At 40.5% G+C, this 15,784-nt stretch overlaps 1 protein-coding gene across 1 annotated transcript; it reads right to left on the reverse strand.

Annotated features, from left to right (window-relative positions):
- Window positions 1-3,739: 3,739 nt before the first annotated feature.
- On the reverse strand, window positions 3,740-13,631 carry LOC124167954. The gene is made up of 3 exons (XM_046546023.1): window positions 13,358-13,631; window positions 11,071-11,424; window positions 3,740-6,728 (listed from the first exon to the last, which is right to left on the reverse strand). Exons 1-3 carry the CDS (start codon window positions 13,532-13,534, stop codon window positions 6,345-6,347), a joined length of 915 nt encoding a protein of 304 aa, XP_046401979.1. The 5' UTR covers window positions 13,535-13,631; the 3' UTR covers window positions 3,740-6,344.
- Window positions 13,632-15,784: the final 2,153 nt, after the last annotated feature.

Raw genomic sequence — 15,784 nt, forward strand, 5'->3', positions numbered from 1 at the left:
CCTCCGCACCATACACTCAGGTCATTTCTTACAGTAAGTTGTTAGTTTAAGGTTAGTAGCAATCTCATTAACTACATCGCCTCAATTGATTCTCCCGCCAAGTGTGCACTCCATAGCGACAGCCAGAAAACTCGCCGAATGGCTTCAGAATTAACTTATCTTGACTTTAATGCCGATGAAAGAGAATTTTAACATTAATGCAGCTGCTCAGTGTGAAGCATTACATCCATTCCCATTCAAAACAAAAGAAGAAACAATGCTGACTTCTGGAAGTGTTCTGATCCTGCTGTACAATGCTGACCTAGTACTGCAGGACTTCCATGTTTACGCTGAAATGAAGATGCGGCTAGATTGCAAGCATTTTCAAATTGGCGATGAAATTCAGGACAAAGGCATAATTCGTTGGAAGTCATTGGCGGTAACATTCCATGAAAACCGTATGGTAAACCTTGTCCACAGGCACGACCTATTCCTCAATTGCCGGGGCGATTATGGAATATATGGAAGGCAAAAGGACACCACAAGTGTGTTATCAAAATAAGACATTGCAATATTTCCACTGAGTTTTATTATGACACTACGCGTTTCGTCGTTACAAACAACATTATCAAGTGTAACAAGTCTTGAAGAGTTCCTCCTTATATAATATATATATGTCTTGCTGCTTGAAGGGAGGGGGTAAGGTGGAGGATGGGGTTTGGGTGACGAGAAGTGAGGATATTGAAGGTTGTGGGGGATACAGGGTCGTTTTTAAGGCTCTCGGAAGAGGAGCAGAGTGGGGGTGAGGAAAGAAAGGTTCCAGGATGCTGACTTCTGGAAGTGTTCTGATCCTGCTGAATGAGTGAGGGTACCAACCAGGCACGCCTTCACTGTCTTCTTTCGCATTGTGGTCATCCAGATGGAATCCTCGTCCAGATGATCTTCTCCTCCTAGGTTTCATGAATTCCAAGTTCCAAGTTTCCCACCTTCCTGTGTACTTACCTTTCTGATAAATGCCAGATGGCCTTCTAGTATAAAATAAATGAATAATTCCATATACATTATGGATTTTTAACTGAAGTCGTCAAGAGTATTAATGGTTTTTTCAATCTCTCAAATCACTTTACAGCTAAAATCTATGTTTGAATCTGAAGAACTTTCTAATATATTGCTAAATATAAGGATAATAATAAACTGAGGGGTTTAATAAAATCCACTGTACAGCCAGAATGAAAGTCCATTTGGAGAGTAGGGTATCGAAATCAAAATTGGAAACCATGAACATCTTGCTCCCTTTAGACTTATACATTTTGAACCACTTGCAAGCATCTCATGTTTCAAATAATAATGAAAAAGGTGTTCCAAAGTGGATAATTCATAGAGAAACAGAAATATTTATGGGATGGATTAATTTGAGCTAAAAGAGATTACTGGGCATAGGCACCTTTGGGATACCCCTGTAATTTAGTTCTGTCATACTGAGCTACCATTCTAAAATCCTTTGGCTTTCTACCAAGAAAATATATGTTATATTTTTGATATCTGGGAAATTTTCACTGACTAAAACCTGTCAAGAACTTTATTAGGTTAAATCTGGGCTGCAAAATCCACTTTTAAGTTTCTCCATGAGAAGTTTAAGGCGTTAGGTTTGTGACAATTCCTATTAATGGAAGTACCTTTTTTGTATGCCATAAAAAAATTATCACCCTGCAATAATAACCACACCTGAGCAGTGGCACCGTGAGGGGGTGGGGGGGTTTCGAGGATAAATCGCCCACCCCAGAGCTCAGAGAAATTTTTGAGTTAAATCCATTTTACTTAATTGCATTAATAATAATTATATAATGGTGTAAGAATTAATAAAATATCCCTCAGAAAGCAATAAAGTCACTATTTATCCTAAAATTTTCTAGGAAGGGCCCTGCATCTCCTGCTTACACTGGTGGGTATTCCATGCCTCCAGACACCCCAGTGTTAGTTGCGCCTAAAACCCTTCCCAGCCTTAATTCCTAGCTGAGCTCTTGCACCTAAGTTATTCAATCCTCGCAATATTCGTAAGTTAATATTTTCTTCTTTCTATATGAGCTGATCACATCACAATTTTCATTGAGGCAATCGATGTGACTTAACTTCAATCACTGCTGATAACTCAGAAAGTAGTCTGCTGACGAGCATTACTTTAACTTTTACCATGATTATGAAGGTAAAACAAATATTATATCAGTTTTTTGTCAAAACGACGCATATATGATGTTTGTTTTTTTCGCGGCGAACAATAGGGTAGTTTCCTTCATCAAAGAAAACGTAAGGCATTGATTGCGAGTCGTTACCCACCATTAGTGTACTCAAAATATACAAATTATTTGGTTTTAGAAATACCGATTTAGACGAATAGCAAAGGTCAATTTTATACTCATTTGAAAATGGCCAGATTGGCGCCCATGCGATGCCACTCCATGTGACGTCACTGGGACCTAGTTTCTATACGAGTAGATAGGAGTTTTACATTGTCTGAGATTACTAATGCATGCATGAGGCACAGAATAATCTTTTAATAATCACACATTAAAAATACCTAAGTTCGGAAAGTTTCCTTCGTTTGATTGGGGAATAATAATCCTTATTTAAGCCAAGCGCTACCTGCTAGCAAGGTACTATGCTACCTGCTAGCAGCCTGCGTCGTATCAGCGCTCAAAGCCTCGCCCCAAGGTCACCTCACTTGCGGCAGCAGGAACCAGAACGACGTCACACGGAGTTTTCCCATCATTCATACTTAGCCGTCGCGTTTTCGCGCGCTTGAAATTTTTCACTTTTCATTTAATCGCGAAAAATAGATATCGTCATTTAAAAATCTAAAAGCGTGAAATCCATACTCTTAAGCAAGTAATAATCTTTCGATTTAGGCAATAAAAAAATAATAGGAAACCACCCTATTGCAGTAAATTTTTCTCGTGTTTCGCACCGGGTCTGGTCCTCCATATCTCCTTCCAACGTTTCGATGAACAACTCGCACATCGTCATCAGGGATTCAGGAATCCAAATTCCTTGGTGCGAAACCCGAGAGAATTTTACTGCAAAACGACGCATATCTTCCGGCATTAATTTGCATTTGCTGTATGCTGAGACAGGTATGCCTTGTGAACCGATGTAAAAACGCAAATTTTCAAATGCAGTTTCCCGGAAATACTGCACAAAAATACTATTTTTTCTGTCTGTCTTTCGAATAAGTACAATTAGAAGAAAATGCCAAGAAATTTTCATGAAAATGTCATTTGCTTCGTTGCGCATACGAAGCTCGTCAAATGACCCAACATTTTATTCTCGCTCCAAGTCCTTCCACCCCTATAAAACTCCTGCCCCGCCCATCACATCGTTTGAAAAAATGGGAAAGAAAAAACAATCGTTGCGTCACGGAAAAGAATGTGACGTGTTTATCCGTCCGTGACCGCTATTTTCTCCCTATAGCGTCCAGATTATGGGGAGACGATTTTTTGCCATTTTTTCGATTTGTTTCGACGACTGAGAAACGGCTTGAAGTGAAAGTGGGAAGGAGTTCCACTTTCCGGTGTTTCGCTTCGTACATACAGAGTCAAGACAAGACTTGTTAAAATAGCGATTCTTCCACCCAAAGTGTTAATTTTGCTATACTCCGCTACGTCGATCTGTGTTTACGAGGGCGCAGAAAATTAATTGAATTCAAGCTATTGAAGGTGATGAAGTAGCTTCAATATCTTGGTATTCATGAATTTACGATATTAGCATATTGTTGAGGACGCTTGAAGTTTTAATGTATATGAATTCACCTTGGTAAATTAAAATACTGAATTGAATGCATTCTTAATTTTTATTCGAGTGTAAACAGGTTAAAATTTTGAAACCTGTATTTTTTATCAAACTTATATATTTAGGTCTTTTTTCAATCACACAATTCAATTTAATCAATTTATTCGTAGAGCAAGAAGGATATTATCAGTGGTAGAGCCCAGGCGGACAGAACATTCCACAAAAAATGGATCTAATCACAGCGGAAAATTTAAGCAGAAGTAAGGAAGCAGTTTATCAGAACTTATATTTGGAGAACGCTTCTACATGAAAGTGGGACATGGACAATGATAGCAGCGGAGATATCAATGGTGGAGGCATTCGAAATGTGCTGTAACAGAAGAATGATGAAAATCAAATAGATCGACCGAGTGAGAAAAGAGGAACGCCTTTGAAGATTGGGAGAGAAGGGGTGCTTTTTGAAAACTCAGGCGGAACTACTTAATTGGACATTTCTTAAGGCATGATTGCCTCATGAAGACGATCGTCGAGGGAAAAATTGATGGTGACAATGGAAAAGGGAGACCGCAAACAAAAAAATGGGCGCTGATGAGGGACGAGAAAGATGTGAATTACGTCGGTGTGAAAAGATTAGCCGACTGGAGAACCGAGTGGTGAGTAGAGTCAAACCAATGTAAGAATTGTGAACCAGTGATGATGATGACCTACACAAGAGTGTGAGTAATTTCAGATGAAAAAATATCGGAAATTCGCTAATTTATAGTGACCGTTACTTGTACTTCACTTACCTTAAGCTTAAATGTCCTGTGAATACGACGCTGGATAAATACTATTTGGTAATTTAACTGTTTAGCTAATGATTTGGTTGCATATTGCGAGGAAATGAGAATGAATGTCTGTATTCTGAATGGATAAATTAAATATTTTATTTTATTCAAATATGAGTCAGTTTTATTCGAATTAATGGAGACAGTAGGAAAACCACTGAGTGGAAGGTAAGGACTTCACTAAAAAATTTTAATGATGGAGTTGAAGGGGGAATGCATTTTGATGAGGCTCATTTGGAGGGAATACACTTGATACTGAGCCTCCCAAACATTTCGGGGAGGTTGAACCCCTCGGTGAGATCGCTACGGCCTTGGCGATCTTCAGATAATGTGGAGAAATACACTTTTGTCCCGGCCAAAAGATGTTCGTCGTATCACTTTTGCTCTTAATTTTTAAATGCACATGCATACCTACACTGCACCACTCTCGAAATACAGTATAGCTTAATAATATTGCGGTTTTGTATATATGATTCTATTTTTGTACTCACAATAAGTCCAATTAGTCTGGCTGTTATGATGTCTCATGCGTTTGTAATCACCCAGAATCTCTAAGCATTGCTTTGGCTCGAATTTAGGGCGTTCTTCGTTATCTCGGTGACGAGAGGCAACCACGCCCACCAGGACAATTCAGGAATATTCGTCGAATGCAGTTAAGCAATATTGACCCATCAGGTTTGGCTATCTCTCGAGAGTACTCAGGCTAATAGAAGTTCGCAATAACTTGAGATGACGAATCCATAGACGTAGGGGCTAAGGTTAGGTTAACTCATTCAATATTAAGACACATATTGTGCATGAAACATGTGGTGACTCGTAGATATGAATAATATTGTATTTAATACACTGCATTCCGTGGCTATTGCGGCGCACGTTATTCATTGAACTAATTTAGACTACGGTGCTTAAAGTTTTATTTAATTCCTCATTTCGCGGGGGAGCGTGGTTCCTTTTACACAGTCACCTCTGTACACACGCCCCGATTTCTCACCTAGCAGATTCCCCGAATTTAAAGTTCCAAATTTATCTGTATCCACCTTTGTGCGGTACATGTTCGTCACGACGAACCTAAATGAAACCCTACTGTATAGTCACGAAGTGGTGAGTGAATAATTCACTGAATTGGATTTCTTATAAAATTTTCACTCAGCGATATCAATGACTTCATGGATAGTTCTAAAGATAAAGATGGAGATCTAAAATTTTTGTAAAAGGTGGCCGGCCGAAAATGATATAATAAACAATTACGAAAAAAGTATCTTTTTACGTCCTTCATCTCCAAAAACATTCGAAATTGGTAATTTTTCAATATTTAGGGCACACGCCGGAAATCCACTGACTATAGCTCTTATTTCAGTCAAGATATCGCTAATTAATATAAATTCTTTGAATAGCCAATATGTGTATCAAACTTACGCTGTTACTTTATTTTCAAATGTTCACAGGCGTTTCAGCAAAAACTTTGAAAAATTTGAAGACTCGACCCAACTTTTTTTTTGGCCGAACACTTCAATACGAGTCATTACTATCCTATTATAACCCAACATACATCTAAGTTTAGAAAAAAATACTAATTTTGAGTAAAATTCTCTCAAAAAACACAATATTAAGGCTCCTGAAGATATGATTTTACTTTCTGTAATGTATGGATCTGAGATCTGACACTACTTCTCAATGAGGTGTAATATTGCAATTAAGTAGGATTATCCCCGAACGAGTTCAGCGAGTAGATCATGCGATATATCGCTCAATGGATTATCTCTGACCATTCCAAACATGCTGCCTGTATGTGTACGCCGATACAGCGCGACGAGCCACCCTTGGTTCTCGAAGCGACTCTTCCAAGACGACACCGATCTCCGGAGCTGATATTCTACTCTGCGATTTAATTGCGACGTGATTAGCGCCTCCCGGTCCGTCTTCATCTCTCCAATCGCTCTCTTCGAGCTGCCTCAGTAGCACGCTCTCCCTGTCCTCGTCCATATCATCCGAGAACTCGACGTCCCAATCGCTATCCTCCGTGTCCGACTTGATTATTAAGTCTGGACAGTATTTCCTCTTCATCCTTGACGCGCATATCTCCATGAAGAGGGCGAAAAAAGCAATGGCGAAGCCGGCTCCCAGAAGTAGGAAAATTCCCTGCGGAATGAAAGGAATTAGTGACATTTTATTTCCCCATAAACTACTAAAAGTAACTTTTAAATCTGAATCTATCATTGGAAAATGAAACGGCTGGGAACCGATGGGGAACTGAGATGGAACTTAATACTAATTATCACAAGTCCACATTTAGACTCTTCCTGATTTTATCTGACCAATTTCAAATTGTGAATGTTAATTGGGAACTGGTATTGAATGTTTGTCAGAATAGCATTTAAAGAAAAGGGAAAAAAATCTATTTCATAATTTAGCTCGATAGGAGTGATTGTTAGGTATGAGTATAATAAGATGAAGGTCACACTGAGTTCATGCTCACCAGCATCAGCTATTCAACGTGAACATTTTTAAGCATATATAGATATAATTTTATTAAGTTTAATTAAGGCTTAAATTATAGCTTATACTCACGTATTACCTTGCCATAATTATTTTTACCAACTATGCACTACTACGGGAAGTAATTGATGCTAAGCATATTATAGAACTACTGATACATCCATAAACAGGAGAGCTTTATCTCATATTGTTGATTATTTGAGTATAAATTTCTCTTTAACCTGGAATATTCTTAAAAATATGGCAAGAATATCTTTTATTTTTAGCTACACTTTTCTACAATGAACGAATGCGTTGAATACTTTTGTTGATGAACATTTTGATGGTATTAGAAATAAATTTACGCTAACCAAGAATTTTTAAACGTGTTTTTTGTCTGAGTTTGAATTTTAATGACATATAAAGTTATTACGCCAGGGAAATCTTGAAAAACCCTACAGTTGATTTCCAAATCGTAAGTCACAGTAATCGTAGGTCCATATTAAATGCATAGATTTTAATGCGGCGATCAGGTTGGCGTGGTAGCAAGAATTTTGCTTCTCAACCCTCCAATCCGGGTTCATACACCTGTGGTGGAGGAAATTTGTCAGAGACTGGCCCATTCCTGCTTGAGTTTAAGCTGTGAACCTCTTGGCGCCATTCGTTATGAGCAGGCTAATATCTTCGCCGGGTTTTCTTCCGCCCTTTTTTCATATCTTTTTCTTATGGCGAAAACGACTTGAGGTGTCGCTCTCTTCCTCCAAATGCTATACCTTACCAAAAGCTAAAATGCTATCCTTACCCAGTGGCGTAGCGAAGGGGGATCCTGGGGGTCCGGCACCCCCCTTCCCCGAAACAAAAAAACAGTTACTTTGCTTCATAAAAGAAAAGAAAATATTGAAAAATCATGAATTTTCAAAAGGTTTCTTTGGCAAATGAAGTTTTTTTTCGATTATTAAGAGTGTTAAAATTAGTTAAAAACCCTCTACTTAGTCCCATGTTTTTCAAAAATTTTCCCCTCTGGTTTTGGATCCCCCCCCTCCCGAACGAGATTCCTGGCTACGCCACTGTCCTTACCATTTGATATTTGGCTACAGTATTCAAAATACGATTAGCTATTCCAGCTATATATTCCCACACGAAGAAAAACATTCCGCCGAACTCTAATTATTTAAGTAGGTATATTAATTGCGGTGTTATTAATTAAATGTTTTTTATTGATGACCTCATGAAGGCAATAGTAGAAGGACGATCAAGTGAAGAAGGGCAAGGGACGCCATTGAATGAGTTTTATAGGAGAGCTGTAAAATAGAGGAAATACGTCACTATGAAAAAGCTAGCAGATAAGAGCGGAATGGCAGAATTGCGTCAAACCTGTCTCCGGATTACTGACTAATGATGATGATGACATAATTTTTCATCACAGATTCTTAGTTGCTGGTTTCTTTATAATGCTCTTCTCCCAGTTCCTAAGCAGGCGCGCCGACTTACAAAAAATATTGGGGGGGCCCAAACCGGGGATATTGCCCCCGGAAATTTTATAAGTAGTGAATTTTAAGTTTTTTAAGCATTTTAGAAGAGTCATATGGTCAACATTAGAACCCTGATAACTCGAATATCGATATCTGAACACTCCGGGGAAAATCGACAAGCCTGACACATTTTTTCCTCACACCCATAACGAATTTTTGACGGGGCTCGGGCCCCCTCAGGCCCCATGGAGTCGGCGCCACTGTTCCTAAGAATAACCACGAACCTCTCGTGGGGAACACATATAATGAATACTTGCGGCATAGCCCTGAAAAAATTAGGATTCGTCATGCGTATTGTGGGAAGATTTTCGGGTAAGAAAGTAAAAGAAAGGTGCTATTTCGCACTCGTCCGACCGCAACTTGAATATGCAGCGAGCGTATGGGATCCGGTGCAGAAAGACTTGATCCGTGAACTGAATAAAATACAAATGAAGGCTGCGCGGTTCGTCAAAAACTGCTACGGGCGTGCAGACAGCGTTACCCAGATGTTAAGCGAATTAGGCTGAGAGCCGCTTGTGACTCGGAGGCTGCGCGCTAGGCTTAGATTGTTTGAAGAATTGAGAATGGATATCTTTAAGAGCGACACGGAGTGCATAATGTTAGAGCCCCACTATATTTCCGGGTCCGACAGAAGCGATAAATTGAGAGAGATATTTTGTCAAATGGATAGATAGATGTACGATTTTCTTTTTCCCCGAACCATAGAGGACTTTAATAAATGCCGGTCGTCATTTCGTTGTAGCGTTTCCTTTTTATATGCAAATGGCTGGTGTCCTAACACCCCCTGCCACACGCCTTTTAGGCGGCTTGCGGGGTAGTATGTAGATGTATATGTAAATGAAGAACAAACGTACGTGAAACGCCACGAAAAGCCATCTGATGAAGGGATATCATTTCATTATCCATTAATCTGTAGGACAAAGTACACCAAATTCATTTCGTAAATTTTACATTATTAATTCGGAACACATTAAATACTGTGAAATTCTACTCACTGTGTATGTTTCTACATAATGCGGAATTTCTTAAGAGAATTTCTTCTTATTCACTTCCAAGTAACTTTTTGAATCGATGGTCGATACTGCCTGTAGACAACATTCTTGTGGTAATTTATGTTATATATTTTACATGTATTTTATTCTTTTTTATTAAATGTTTCATTGCCCCAAAAGTAAGGAATCTGGGAGCAGAACTGTTGAATGGGTACTTTAAAAATGTCTATTTCATTACTATAAACGTACAGTGGTTGAAAAAATTTACGCAAAGCAACAGTCTGAACAAAGAAACAGACGTCCGTCGTCCAAACTTTTGGCCACGTAATATTCTCAAGCAACCAGGAAAACCACTAACCACTTATACTGGTAAAATTAATCATATCCGTCGCAGTATGAAAACGTGTAACAGACCCAACTACGAGTTCTTCTTCGTATTCTCCTTACCTTCTCTCAGTACGAGGGCTCAGTGGTTTTAAAATCCCCGTTTTCAAGAAAATATTTCGAGGAAAAAATTTTGGAAGACGGATATCTTGAAAAAGTTCCTGAGCTGGGCGCTTTTAAGACGCCAATGAGCTTTGCGTTAAGTTTTTCCCGCCACAGTAGCCAAAATGATTACTTTGTATTGTGTGACATTGTAACAATAAAATTTGTTTATGAGAGCAAGTAGGTTGGAGGGAGAGGGGGGTTTCTCGCCAAATCTGCCATAGAAAAAAGAAAATAAAGTCAGGTCCTTCTACTTAAGTATCACCATAGAGTAAGTATATTCTATATGGTATCACCTGAAGATAGTTGGTAGAGAAGGCTGCTCGGGTACTCCACCATCTAATCTCCCCCATGGGTGTCGACGTTTCGGTGGGACAATCCGGTCCATTTCAGCCCTGTCGATGGAGTACAGGATAAAGACACGTAACCCAAAACGTCGCGACGCCTACGTCTCCATGGCTGCCGACGCGCCGGCAACCATGAAGGATATTATGGAAAATATAAGAATAAGGGCTCTCGCGCACTGGCAACTTTTACATTATTTACACTTTATATATTTATTATTATTGCACTATTTAGTTGCTTTGTGGAAGTTCAAGTGAAACACACGGCATTGACTGTGGCCCCGCGCACGGGTGACTTTTTATTAGCCGCAACCGCCGTGTGTTTCATAGGGACTTCCTCAAAGCAACTAAATAGTTGCTTTGTAAAAGTTGCCAGTGCGCGGGGGCCCTAAACTTTGTAAGGTTCACTGATGTATTTAAAAACCACGACCAAGTTACATTTTCAGGTCGTCAGTCCATGCTACGAAACCCGGGTCGTGCCTTTAAAATATATTAGTGAACCTTACAATGTGTATTCCATCATTTTCCATTATGGAAAGGTTCCACAAAGTTAAGCCTGAAATCATCAGTTGGAGGAGATTATCCGGTAGAGCACCCGAGCAGCCTTCACTATCAGCATACGCCGGGAAAGGATCAGATCTTTTTTCATCACCTGAACATCGTCGAGGCTGAGAACCCTCTCGGTGAGGACGCCGCGTCCAAGGCGGAAACCGCCTCCCATGAGCAGTCGGTTTCCGTGTTTGCTCCTCCAGCGCTTTTCCGACGAGCTGACCACATCCCCCCTGGTGTTCACCTCCACCTCTTCCCCCTCGCCCACCTCCTGGTCTGCATCCTGCCGCGCCTTCATCAGCAGCCCAGCCTGCTCCGCGCGCAGCAGCCCTTGCTTCAGGGCCTCCGAGATGCGGTTACCATCAGCTCCGCCCTTCACCAAGAATCCAACGCGGAAAGGCACGAAGCACTCGTTGGATATGGCCAGGATGGGACCACGCCTTTTCTTGCCCACCACCTGTTGAAAGATGATCAAGACCACATCATGGTCGGCAGGGAGGAGTTTTTAGGGATTCACTTCAAACGCCCCCATAATGAGGGAGACGTTCTTCAATGCCGTTCGTTGAAAAAATTAATCTGTCAAAAATTAAATTTAATGATTTACGAAAAATTACCTCCCACTCAAGGGCTTTAAAATCAAGGAAACATACAGCCGGTACCCGGACCGGCTTCCTATTTGCCGAGGTTCTCACCCGCTGCATCTACATATTACCCTGCAAGCCACCAACAGAGGTGTTTGGCAGTGGGTGAACTATCATCAACATGAACCAGTGGATTCAAATTTTCCTCCAGTAATATGCACCACGCAACATGTACGCTACATGTGACACTTAAGCTATGGGATTAATCTATATCCTACTTGCGTGGGCAATCTACCAATGAAGCTAGAACATGCAAAACATGCTGTTAGAAATATGTAATAGAAAAATTCAGACACGAGCATGACGGAATACATAAGTTAGTAAGTATAAGGTGATTTGTTGTCATTTCACACGCATGTAAAAAACACATTTCATTAAATCAGCTATATATTTGTCCTGCACACTGCTGAAAGTTAAATTCATCCTTGGTTATTGGTAGATATGAAATGTAACTGTACCGAAAAAAGGAGGATTGGAGGATGAATCGAGTGCCTCTAGGCTAATGGTCTCCTCAGCAGATGTATCGCGGGAAGTCGCCACTAGAAAAAAAATCTGTCGGGGAGGGGGGGGGGGGTGAATTCCTCAAAGCTGATTATACATTATGGAGAAAAATTGTGTCTCGAAATTTTAACCATGGATTGCTGATGCCTGTAGAAGCCAAAATTACTGATGATGTTTAGGTCGAAAACGCTCCAGTTTAAAAAAAAACGCAAACTTTGAGCCAAGCGCTCCGATTGACCACGAGTATGCCCTGTTGCAGGATGCTCTGGACCACTCATGACTTCGAATGCTTTGCCTGCCGGAGATCGCGATGTATCCAATGTGTCCGGGAACAGCAAACTCGCGGCCATTTGGAGTGCTTGGCTAAAAGTTGCTGTCGTTTAAAAATGATGCGTTTTCGATCTAAACATCGTCAGTAATTTTTGTTCCTACTGGCAATAGCTATCTTTTAGCTTTATATCTAATGAAGAATCGAAAAACTTTCCTTTCTCCATAGAAAAATTGGCCCGTTCCGTAGATACATCAAAGTCTGGTTTCGCTAGTAGTGGTCCACTTCGCCCTAATGACGGCGTGGGATTTCCCCATCCCCTCCCTTCCAACCCTATCCTCATACCGGCGGAGTCGGCGGGCTCCTTATCGCGTCGGCTCCTCTTACGTTTTTTCCTTCCCCCCCAAACCCTTCCCCGGGATGACTAGGCGTATCAGTTAAGTTACTGGGTCCCGGCCCCGGTATTTGTAACCTTGAAAAGGCCCGCCACAGGTCCGCTATCATCAGCTATCCAGGGTTTAAGTTTCGTGACACAATTTTTATCCTCTCTGTATAGCTGATTGCAGGGGCGCAGCGAGGAATTAAGACTGGGGGGGGGTTTAGGTGCAACTAATACCGGGTTGTGTGGGGATATGGAATACCCACCAGGATAAGCGGTAGGTGCGAGATTAATAAATTGCGGAATTTTAAGATAAATGGCTCAAAATGGTGAGTTTTACGGCTTTCCGGGGGATATTTTATTAATCCTTACACTATTCTATTAGTAATTCCAATCGAGTTAAGTAAAATGGATTAAACTAAAAATTTCTCTGAGCTCTGGGGGGGGGGTTTATCTCCCAAAACCCCCCTCCCCGCGCCACTGGCTGATTGAGTGAAATGTATGCTTTTTAAATGCGGGTGAAATGACAACAAATTTCCAGTTAAGGCAACCCGCATGTCACTAAAACTCCCCCTACCCTGGCTATGAGCCTGGTCCTCACCTTCCTGAGGAGGTTGAGGCTAAAGAGGCCTCCCTCTTCCTCCTCTTCTTCCTCGCTGTGGGAGCTGGCGGGGTGGGAGATGAGATACTGGAGAAGCGACCGCGAGGAGAGGAAAGCCAAGCTGGACGAGTACTCAACAGCCCGGATGCCCCTTTCAGCCGTTGGGAAGAGCCGCATCCCCCGGCACCCACACCCGTACGACTCCGCCTTGGCCGTCAATCGCCTCACCTGCTCGCCTACAGGGCTGTCCGTCTCTCGAAGCCATTGCGGCCAGTCTCCGGTGGCTACCCCAAAATACACGAGCAATAACAATAAATAATATTATTATTATTTTTCCTCTTCTATTCTTGACCTTGTTTAATACATTTTATGATATTTCTTGGAGTTTAGGTCAATGTAAACCAAGTTATAGCCAACATTTCGATTTATTTAAAATCATCCTCAGGGCTATGAAAGAGAAAACATGAACAATATAAAATACAAAGATGACAACGATATACAATATTTTTACGAGGTATGTAAGAGGTATGTCAAAATTTTTTGTGTATTCTTAACAGGGCCCACTAATCTCTATAGCCTTCTCCTCTTTCCCATCCCCCATTCCCCACCCTCTCCCTTCCCCTATCTTATCCTAATCCTCTCAGCCTTTGGGCATCCTCTGTCCTCCTCCTCAGTCAAATTTTAAATAAATCGAAACGTTGGCTATAACTTGGTTTACATTGACCTAAACTCCAAGAAATATCATAAAAAAACAATAAATAATAATTATAGTAATTCAAATAATAAATTTTGGGCGTTACATATATATTCAACTTGTAGTATTTTCAATTTTTTTTCATTTTTAATTTTTTCTACCTATTTGGTAACTGTCTTTTCATTTTTTTCTATTTTCACTTTAAGTCGCTGCTGTGAATTGTTTAGATCTTCAGTGATTTTTTTTCGTATTAAAAAAAAACGGTCATAAATGACAAAACGACTTCGTTTTATTCCACGGGTTTATTTCCTCGGTACGACATGTTTCAACCTCAAGAGGTCACTGTCAAGTAAGGTACAATTTTGAGGTTGGAAGATGTTGTACCGAGAAAATAAATCCGTGGAAGAAATAGAAGTCGTTTTGTCGTTTGTGAACTTCAACTTCCACAAAGTTGAACCGGAAACCATTGAATGTAAAAAAACGATTCTTAAATTCATTTTATGATATTTGATTGTTTCGAGGGTGGTTAAGTTTTTAAGGCGAATTTTATGTTTCACGGCGCCAGTTCGTGGGAGCATGAAAGCCAAGTAGGTAGAGCACTTGGCTGCTGACCGAGGGGTCCCGGGTTCAAACCTTGGGTGAAGCCCTTAACCACCCCAAATCAAAACCCTCGGAGTGCGAGGTGGCCCAGTGAAAGAAACTGGGTCCTATCCGGAACATGTGAATTTCACACGCCTATAACCTGTCCATGATAAGCTCTATCCTTCACCTAACTAAACCAACCTTCGCGTTGAATCAACGATTGAGTGAATAAAATTAATAAAAATACATTTTGTTTCACAATTCAGGTTTGAACATGGATTATTACCAGCCAGTCACGTACATTGGACATTATACAGGTATTAGATGTTAATTTGATTAACTAAAAATTCTGCTACTTTTAAAAGTTATATTGGAAGCAACAACTTTGAAATTGTAAGATTTTTTGTAACAAAAGTTAATTACACTATACGTTACTCAGACAAAATTTCACCGTAAATTATTAAACCCCCTCAGCCTTTGGGTCGTCCGGATGTACTTCAAGGGCGTACCTAGGATCATAACTGGGGGGGGGGGGGTAGCCATGGTCTCGGGGGGAGGGCATGCCACGGTATAGGGGCGGGGCAAGTCGTGACATTTTAACATTGAAAAGGTGAATGAAACCAACATTTTAAGAAAATTGTGACAGGGCTTTATTAGTTTATGAGATTATTTCCTTGAAAAAATAGTTTTATTTTAGTTACATATATTATACTAATACATATCATTTTTCGTGGCTGTAAAGAAAATTTGTTGAATACTTTCGTTTCAATTCAGTGCTGATTTTGTTTAAAGACTTTTGCGATTTTAGCTTCTAGGGGGGAGGGGCAGCTGCCCCTCGCTGGGTGCGCCCATGATGTGCTAATATAAGCGAGTCATTATAATAATTTTATCGCCCATGCAGGATTCGAACCCGTTACTTTCGAGTCAGCAGTCAAGAACACTGCTCCACCACTGCCGAGGCCGGCAACGGAAATGGATGCAATGAGACAAAAGGGAGGCAATAAGTTTTCAGTCGACGCATGAGGATTGTCAATTTTAGGAATCCAGTTATGCATGAAGCCAGAAAATGAAGCATAAACTGCACTAAGTAAATATATTTTTAGATATTTTACGATTTTTTTGGTAAGCAGGTTAATCTAGATCTATTGAGG

The sequence above is a fragment of the Ischnura elegans genome, chromosome 11 (assembly GCF_921293095.1).
Source record: "Ischnura elegans chromosome 11, ioIscEleg1.1, whole genome shotgun sequence".
Lineage (NCBI taxonomy): Eukaryota > Metazoa > Arthropoda > Insecta > Odonata > Coenagrionidae > Ischnura > Ischnura elegans.